We start from the raw sequence: 8981 nt of genomic DNA on the forward strand, positions 1-8981 counted from the left end.
TCTTTCTGTTTGAAATCGTTTTGTAATTTTGTTGTTAACCGAATATGGTCACTTCACCACCCCCATATTGTATACCATACCACCGCGAAGTCGCAAGGAAAACAACTTCTCCCACGTTTGTTTACGTTCGGCCAGACCAGATAGACCAGGACGCCATGTCGAATCCGCAGGAGGAACTGCTGCCGCCCAGCGCCGAGGACGACGAACTGACCCTGCCACGGGCCAGCATCAACAAGATCATCAAAGAGCTGGTGCCCACGGTGCGGGTGGCCAACGAGAGTCGCGAGCTGATCCTGAACTGCTGCTCCGAGTTCATCCACCTGATCAGCTCGGAGGCCAACGAGGTGTGCAACATGCGCAACAAGAAGACGATCAACGCAGAGCACGTCCTGGAGGCGCTGGAGCGTCTGGGCTTCCATGACTACAAGCAGGAGGCGGAGGCTGTGCTGCACGACTGCAAGGAGGTGGCCGCCAAGCGACGGCGCCAGAGCACGCGCCTGGAGAACCTGGGCATCCCAGAGGAGGAGCTGCTGCGCCAGCAGCAGGAGCTGTTTGCCAAGGCCCGGGAGGAGCAGGCGCGCGAGGAGCAGCAGCAGTGGATGAGCATGCAGGCGGCGGCCATGGTGCAGCGACCGCCGCTCACTGAAGGCTCCATTGCCAGCAAGCCCAGTGAGGATGACGAGGACGAGGACGATGACGACTACTAGTAGAAAGGTGTGTCTTTCTATGAGCTTAATGTAGTGTTTAATCTTAAAATATATGCCATAAGTTGAAAAGTCAACAACCAGCTATTCTTTGCCAAATTCTGCAGCCTGGTCCACTTGCTTGGCACTCTGTTGCTCTCCAATTTGAGCAGTTCCAGGCATAATTCATTACAGGATCTGCTAATACCAGATTTCCTTCTTTTCGTTTCGAAAAACTGGCTTTATTTTGATCTTAGTATATTGCCATAAGTTGAAAGGCCTGAGGTTCCTCCAATACGAGCAGTTCCAGGCATACTTCTTTTTAAGAAATGCGCAGAAATCAGGCCAATTTACCTGTCTTTTCATCTTAAAATGTATATAACCATAAGCCTTTACTATCAGCTAATCCCGGATAGATTCTGTGGCTCCTTTGCCTCCTCATCCACCTGTTTTTCACTCAGTTGCAGCTCCACCAATCTAGGCAATGGCTTTGTCGCGTCGTAAGTGCCAGGCACATATTTACCCAAGATCTCCGTGTGCTGCTTCCAGAATTGCGAGGAAATGAGGTCCTCGTGCAGCGGCACTATGGCCTGTCTGCTCTTGTCACCCAATATTACCCGTTTCCTCAGCAGGATCGTTCCTTTTCTGTACATGGCCGGCAGATTGTTGTAGTTTATGCCAAACTCCTGGAAGAGCAACTCGTTCTTGTCCGCCGAAAAAGTGCCTCGCAGTTTTGCCTCCGCTTCCTGATTCGTAAGACCTTTTTCCAAAACCAGTTTCCAAAATGCGGTGTTGTACAGATTGTTGACATGCACATCGGCCTGTCGCCAGCTGAGATAGTCCTTAAGGTTCTGTTCTGAAGGATACAGAACCACTCGCCCGTCGAAACAGGGAGCGTAGGCCAAGGGCAGGTTCATCCACTTGGACCACTGCATCACATAGCTCGTGGAAAACAAACTGGTGACGTAGGTGAGCAGCTTGGCGGAGCGTCGCTTAAAGGAAGCCGTCTCCTTGCGGAATACAAAGGAGTACTCATCACTTTGGCCATAAGCCAGGACAATATCCCGGAACTCCTGCATCACTGCCGTGGCAGCCGCATTCATCACATTGAGAGCTGAAGGCGGAAATTCAAATAGTCAACTCAAGTTATTAAAAACAAAATAAATTTACTACCGTTCTCATCGTTGGGCTTCTCAAAGTCGTGCGCCTTTGAAAACTTGTGAAACTTTTTGCCATCGATTCGAATGACTATCCACACATTGGGCAGTATGCTGTCGTCCTGCTCAAAGGATTTAACGTACTCGAATCTGCTGCAGGCCATGCTGCGTTTGGGTAAGTCCTGGACGTGGGTGCGATTCAAAAATCTACTTAATTTATTCAGAGTTCCAAGCAACCGCATTTAAACTTATTTATGTTAGCGAACGCATGAGTTGTCAACAGCTGATTGTATCGCTGTTAACAATTAACAGACGACACTTCACTGTTAACTATCGCGAGCTTAGGGATGAATTTTTAGCTAAAAACTGTGACATTGCCAATACCACTACCTTTTTAGTATTTTAGTTTGCTCGTTTTAAGCAAAATAGCAAAACCTCTTTATTTTTTTACCACAAACTCGTAAGTAATTTTTATACAAAACTGAAATGGTTCCAGGTTATTCCACTTTTAAATTGCCTAATAAAATAAGTTAAATTTGTTTACATTAGAGACCCCGGGAAATCACTGTGACCAGCAATAAAGCATGCACTACTCATCCCTAGCTGACCCGATAACATCGATAGGAAGCGACAGTAAAATAGTGAAATTAAAATATGAGCGTAAATTACGAAAATGCGGCAGATGAACAATTCGCCCGGGCACACAAGGCAGTGAGTCTGTCGGACGACGAGGAGGGCGAGGGCCCAGCGGAATCCACATCATCCCGGGCGCAGGGAACGGATATATCTGCTGCCTCCAGTAAACCGGGCCAGGAGTTCTACGAAGAGCCGGGCGGGAAAGGTGAAGGGGCGAGAAGTGATGATGATGAGGAGGAGCAGGAAGCAGAAACTGTTGCTGGAGCGGCCAACACACATGTGGTGGCCCACCACTACAACGAGCTGAAGGAGGCGGGCCGCAAGGATCGCCAGAAGTCGAAGATCTTCTTTATGCGCAACTTCAACAACTGGATCAAGAGCCAGCTGATAAACGAGTACATGTCGCAGATCAAGCAACAGAAACGCATGGGCGATGCCTTAAGGGTGCTGGACATGTGCTGCGGCAAGGGCGGTGACCTCCTCAAATGGGAGAAGGCGTCCATTTCGCACCTCATCTGCACGGACATCGCAGAGGTGTCCGTAGAACAGTGCCAGCGGAGGTATCAGGACATCCTGCAGCGAGCGGAGAAGTCCAAGTTTGCCAATAAGTTCACCGCTGAGTTCTTTGCCTGCGACTCCACATTGGTGCGGCTGCGGGAACGTTATAAGGATCCCTCGCTGCAACTGAATCTCGTGTCCTGCCAGTTTGCTTTTCACTATTGCTTCGAGTCCATGGCGCAGGCGGATTGCATGATGCGAAATGCAGCAGAGTGCCTGAAACCGGGTGGTTTCTTCATAGCCACCATGCCAGATGCCTACGAGATCATCCGGAGGCTAAGGGCAGCCGGTCCGGATGCCCGGCGCTTTGGCAACGATGTGTACAGCATTGAGTTCGACTGCGAAACGGACCCATTGCCCTTCTTCGGGGCCAAATATCAGTTTCACTTGGAGGGCGTCGTCGATTGTCCCGAGTTCCTGGTGCATTTTCCCACGCTGGTCAAGCTGGGCAGGAAATACGGGTTACAGCTGCTAAGGCGCTCCACATTTGCAGATTACTACAAGGAGAGCCTGCCCCACGGCCGAAACCTCTTGCAGCGCATGTCCGGCTTGGAGTCGGTGCAGGCTCAGCGTTGCGAAAACGATGAACAGTTTGCCCATGTGCGGAATTTCCAGGGAGCTCAGCGCGGTCGGCCGTTGGGAACCCTCTCCAAATCGGAGTGGGAAGCAGCAAGTGAGTTCACAGTGAATAGCTTTCCAAATTCCCGTACTAAAATGCGCTTTCTTTCAGCTCTTTATTTGGTTTGTGCCTTCAAGAAATGCAAAAACACCTGGGATACGAATGGCAAACCTTTGTTTGAGTTTGACGACTGATAATTACCAAAAAATTTGCGTGTTTATAGGTTATATTTCTGTATCCGTGGCCCAACTCTTTTAAAGATTATATTCAAAAGCATGAACAGATAACTGCTTGCTTAAATGATTATTTCGTAAAGTACATTTTTAAATAACAATAAAGTTATGATTGTGTTCATAGGTTTCAATTTAAATTAACTATACAATTTTACTTTGGTTTACCAAACATTTTCGTTGTTCAATTTAGCTTAAATATAAAAAGTAAATATATATCGACTTATAGAAAAAAAAGCATTCTAAAGAAATGTGCTTTTTTTAAGAACTTTACATTCTTTAAAGTCGCCTATGAATCACAATTTTGTTTTTAAAAACACGTTTTTGTCAATAGAGATCAAATTTAATAAACCGTCGGATTTAATTAGTTAACTGTTTTAATTGTGTACTGGTAGTTAATGAAATTGTAAAATATTTTTGAATATTTTATATACATACATACAGGATAAGCAAAGCATAGACAAGCACATTTTACTCTTATAATGTATTTAAAAAATCTAAACAAATTATTCAGATATTAAAATTTAAACTTATTTAGCACGATAAAATTATAGAGAAATATGATTAAAACATATTACAATTCAATTACTGTCTTTTTAAATTTATTAAATAGTGGATTTTACTTTATTTATAAATTTGTTGGTTTTATGAACACATTTTAGTCATTTTACATAGCACCCAAATTTTGTGTGCTTGTGTATGCTTAAAGGTAGATGGATCTAACTATAACCTGATCCGGAACCTGATCGAAATAACAAGGTTTAAAGTGAATCAAAATCTTTTGAATAGCCCTCGTTTGAGCCGCCGTTCTAGCCACCTCTATCGAAAGTTTTGATAAGAAGGCTTTCGGGCCAAGTTCGAAACTGGAAGTGGGATATCGAAGAAAGCTTTGGGGAACGAAGCTCTCTGGCTGAGAGCGCACAGCTGTTGCTTTCACAGCGACGGCGCCTTTGAAGGACATCGGGCAAAGGTTAGTCCTGACGTTTACGTTGCCGGGTCGTGCCTGCCAGCGACCCAACCTGTTCAGTTCTGCTCTGGAGCTCTCGACCCCAGTCCAAAGCGAAAGCGTGTCGTACCAGGCGCTCGATGCATCAATGAATTATTTTAGCTGAAGTGTAAATAAATATTTGATAACGGGTCGAAAGTATGAAAGTATGGGTGGCCTGGTTCGACTGGGTGGTGCTGAGTTCAGTTATGTTGATGGGGCTGGAGAAAATAACGGCATAAATAACGCCATTGATTGGTTTCGAAGCGAATGCAAAGTTTATATTGGGCCAATCAGTTAGCTCTTCCTTTCATTATCGCTCAGGGGCCTCCACTTTGGCCATCTTTTCTTCGGCTTCCTCCAACCACTCTCTGCCCAAGTTTCTTCTCAGATAATTTCGTTATTTAAAGTTTTACTCATAAAAATCAACTTTGGGTGTAAAGTTTAAATTTGTTTTGCACATACTGACGCACAGCACAACAAAAGAAGGCAAGGCACGTGTACGTGGGGGAATTTCGGATGAGAATGAGGATGAGAATGGGAATGGGTGGCTTCGCTTTTGTTTAAAGTAGAGCGTGCGTATTTATAAGGCAAACAACAGAGCCAGGGCTGCCCGAGCTGTTTACGTTTACACACACGGTCCAACCATCCAACCGCCAACCCACCGCTTTTGGCCAGGTTCTCTCCGCATGTCCTTCGCCACGACTCGCTTTGCACTGATTGGCCCTAATGAATCTTTTTGTTACCTTCACCATGCGGCCGCCTGCGCATTGTACCGTGCGGTCTATGTAAATTAGTTCACTTTTAACCCAAACATCGGGGTATGCCAGGTATCTCACCCCCTTGCAACAAATTAACGTTTTAAACTTTCATGCGACTGAAATTACAAGTTTTTGTTAGCCTTGAAGAACGTATTTGATTTTATTGGATGCTGGAAAATTAGTTAAGTTAAATCTTTTGTTTTTTGTTTCATCAACCTGTAAGATTTATTGGATTAATTGGTAAAAAGAAATCTTCAAGGTTGTTGGTTAATAAAGAAATCACAATTCGTCAATTTATAAAACTTTTCTTTGAGTTTAGTAATTTTTTTGTCAAAACTTTGATTTTTATAGCACGAAGTTCTTCGCATTGTGTTCAGCATTTTGTATGCATCTCGGGAGAGTAGTTGATCGCATTTCGCTATTTCCGCATTGCTTTCCGATTTGTAGGTGTTGTAGGTGTTACGGAACTCGGGGTTGCCACTATAACGCCTATTACAATGAATCATTTTCTTGTAGTTGCAACGGAACTTTAAAAGAAACTCAATTTTCCTGTTGGGATCGGCGACAAGCAATGCAACGAAATTATCGTTTATGAATTCTTCAAAACTTGAATTGCTCTCCAGTTTTGATACGACCTTTTTTGCAACGTCCAAAGCTTTGCTTGTTAGTTTGTCCTCCAAAAAAATCCGATCATCTTACAGAACCTTTCCTTGTCATTTGTTGAGGCCAATCCACTTTATAAAGAAATGTTAAATGCTGCTTGATGATTTTTAACTAACGTTTCTTACCAGCAAAGCCAAAGTAAAAACAGCAAGCATAGAAAAACGCATTTTGTTCAATGGTTAAACTCGAACTATAACTTTCTAAAAACAACTACTGTTGTACAAAAGCATTGCGCCGTATCTTGTTATCACTTTTCTTTCTAAGAATCCTCAAGTAATATTTCCAATTAAATACATTTTAAGTTAATCTGAACGCATTTTCTATAAACAAATGTTTTCTATAGTTACTTCTTGGAACAAAAATAGCATTGTAAATTTAAATTGAGCGGAATCTTTTATGAAAGACATTATCTCACAATTCGGAAAAAATGAAGAAGAGGAATAATATACAATTGTTGACTTGATAAAGTGGTCCAAAGAGTTTTAAATTTTGGAAATGGTAATAAATTAGAATACCTGCTGGCGGCCAAGGGTTAAGGACTGCGGGACAATGGGTGGCCCAGGTTGTGTTGAGTAATGGGCATACGTGACTGCAATGTGTTTGTGTGGAAAGCAGTGGCAGTGGGCCAGTGTGTTGGTGCTGCTGGGCACTGACAAAACGCAGGTAGGAAATGTGCGGCCCCTCATAGTACGTATACGCAGTGTGTACAAACAGAAAACATGCCGCAATGTTTGTTTTGTAAGCCTGTCGAGGCAAGCGAGCGAATAAGTGTCTATGTCTCTCACTCCCTCTCTCTCTCTCTCTCTCTCTCTCTCTCTCTCTCTGTCTTTTGGTCCTTTTTCCTTTCTCTGTAGATCATAAAATGCACGTATATGTATGCAAAAAGCATATGAGTGTGTGTTTGCGTGTATATGTTTGTGTGTGTGTTTTGTGTTTATTCAACCGCATGAAACAATGTGAAAAACGCATGCCAGACGTGCGACAGTGTTGGTGGCTCTGTGTGAATGGCTGCGAGCATGTCTGCGTGCGCCTTCTGCTATGCTAAACTTTTTACAAGGATTGCCCCCGGAGCTGGTTGGCTTGGTTAACGCAACAATTTAACGCAAAACCAAAAAGAAGGTAAAAGAGCCGAGAAAGAAAAGATGGGCAACAAAAATATGAAACGTTCCGCACATATTTGTGCATACATATATGCCCAAGGACTTAGTGGCGCCCATTGAAAGGATGTGAAGATGATGAGCTGCAGCTCATCGCTTGGTAATCTTTTGTGGTTCTTTTCTGGCCAAAGAGAAACTTGAACTATGCTCCCCAATGCCCGAGTGTTGCCACATTCGTCGTGGTAGTTACTCTTGTCCTGGTTGGATGCGCTGTGCACCACGCCAGCTTAAGGACGAATGTTGGCTCAGTAATTACATTTAGTTCTATGCCCGGGCAAGGCTGATGCACAAATATTGTATTCAGTTTCTTCGCAATGAAATGACAGCCAGTATAAATGACTAATTTCAAACAGGTACCTACATCTTAGTTTAAATTTATTTATTTAGTTTTTTTTCCTACTTTACAGCATTTATGAGAGTACGTGTGGTTTTTAGTGTGTGTCGATTTGTATGAACTGGCAGATTCTTTAACAAGACTAAGCAATATTGACAAAGAATCAAATGGCCTAAAATATCCTTTGTCGCACCGCAGTTGGAAAACAACATCATAAAATTATATACTCCATTATCAATTCACAATATTGTGTTTTGTATAGCTGTAAGCTTAGACCATTTTTGCCTGTTATCTTAACTAAGTTAAAATTAAGAAATGTCAAAAAGCTTACTCTTCATTACAGTACATTAACAATGAATTTAAGTCAAAATTTAACATGAGTAAAGAAGTAAACTTAAACAAAGCCCCTACCCATCTAAGTTATGGTGAAACTCTAAGGTTTTATATCTCAACAAACCCCTTTCTTGTGAAGTAAAATATAAATCCATCAACTTTTGCTATCAAAATTTAACAATGTTAATTTGTAGTATTTTGCAACTTGTGTTTACCAATTTGTTTTTGATTTATTTAGTGCAGTTTCTGTTCAAACTGACTTCGAAATGAATACAAAAAATAAACAATGAATTAAGTATATCAAATTGTTGGCCCACAACTCATGTCACTGTTATCCACACATCTGAAAATTATTTAATCCATTCAGCAGCTTCGTTTACCATTTATAGTTATTCTCTGACAGATTTCAAGACAAGTGCATTTCAGCATGGCCACATTTCACATGCAGATATAAATATTTGAGTAATTGATTTCCCCGGTCGACGAAGGTGAACTTTTCAATTCTTGGCTTGAACACTCGGGCAATGCAAATAGTTTATTTTTGACCGCAAAATCCTTCGACTTCAGCGGACAGTTGAGGTTGCCAAACTAATTGCACAATTGCCGATGATTTATTCAAATGCCAATTAAAGTGCCAACTAACGGTGTGGCCCAGGCTTTAGGCCATATCGATTCGAAAATATTCAATAATCCCGGAGCCTTGATAAGCTCATCAAACATGCACATGGCCAACCCGGGGCTAAGGTTGTTTTCGGAGCTAAGTGCGGATATGGGGATTTTTGGAGGGTCTAAGGGACTCATTGGGTTTGAGGGGACACACCGTGTGGGTAGCAAAGGTACGAGTTGCTATGGATCAAGCTCAAGG

The 8981-nt window shown here is 42.9% G+C and overlaps 3 protein-coding genes across 4 annotated transcripts; 2 read left to right on the forward strand and 1 right to left on the reverse strand.

Annotated features, from left to right (window-relative positions):
• Positions 1-40: 40 nt before the first annotated feature.
• On the forward strand, positions 41-784 carry LOC128263525 (protein Dr1). The gene has a single exon (XM_052998620.1). It carries the CDS (start codon positions 45-47, stop codon positions 705-707), a length of 663 nt encoding a protein of 220 aa, XP_052854580.1. The 5' UTR covers positions 41-44; the 3' UTR covers positions 708-784.
• Positions 785-829: 45 nt separating this feature from the next.
• LOC128263524 (probable tRNA(His) guanylyltransferase) lies at positions 830-2141 on the reverse strand. Of its 2 annotated transcripts, XM_052998619.1 has the most exons (3): positions 1857-2141; positions 1075-1797; positions 830-928 (listed from the first exon to the last, which is right to left on the reverse strand). In XM_052998619.1, the coding sequence occupies exons 1-2, from the start codon at positions 2080-2082 to the stop codon at positions 1082-1084; spliced, it is 942 nt and encodes a 313-aa protein (XP_052854579.1). In that variant the 5' UTR covers positions 2083-2141; the 3' UTR covers positions 830-928; positions 1075-1081. The 2 variants fall into 2 exon arrangements, with proteins under 2 accessions (XP_052854579.1, XP_052854578.1); XM_052998618.1 differs by lacking the exon at positions 830-928 and having other exon boundaries at positions 936-1797.
• Positions 2142-2418: 277 nt separating this feature from the next.
• Positions 2419-4247, forward strand: LOC128262386 (mRNA cap guanine-N7 methyltransferase). The gene is made up of 2 exons (XM_052996593.1): positions 2419-3707; positions 3765-4247. Exons 1-2 carry the CDS (start codon positions 2495-2497, stop codon positions 3845-3847), a joined length of 1296 nt encoding a protein of 431 aa, XP_052852553.1. The 5' UTR covers positions 2419-2494; the 3' UTR covers positions 3848-4247.
• Positions 4248-8981: the final 4734 nt, after the last annotated feature.

The sequence above is a fragment of the Drosophila gunungcola genome, unplaced genomic scaffold (assembly GCF_025200985.1).
Source record: "Drosophila gunungcola strain Sukarami unplaced genomic scaffold, Dgunungcola_SK_2 000001F, whole genome shotgun sequence".
In the NCBI taxonomy this organism is placed as follows: Eukaryota; Metazoa; Arthropoda; class Insecta; order Diptera; family Drosophilidae; genus Drosophila; species Drosophila gunungcola.

Excerpts from the sequence above, each read along its gene's own strand:
- LOC128263525 (XM_052998620.1), top strand. The coding sequence starts at position 45 with ATGGTCACTTCACCACCCCCATATTGTATACCATACCACCGCGAAGTC.
- LOC128263524 (XM_052998619.1), bottom strand. The coding sequence starts at position 2,082 with ATGCGGTTGCTTGGAACTCTGAATAAATTAAGTAGATTTTTGAATCGC. Across the intron at positions 1,798-1,856 it reads GAAGCCCAACGATGAGAACG|CTCTCAATGTGATGAATGCG; the intron begins GTAGTAAATTTA and ends TTCCGCCTTCAG.
- LOC128262386 (XM_052996593.1), top strand. The coding sequence starts at position 2,495 with ATGAGCGTAAATTACGAAAATGCGGCAGATGAACAATTCGCCCGGGCA. Across the intron at positions 3,708-3,764 it reads ATCGGAGTGGGAAGCAGCAA|CTCTTTATTTGGTTTGTGCC; the intron begins GTGAGTTCACAG and ends GCTTTCTTTCAG.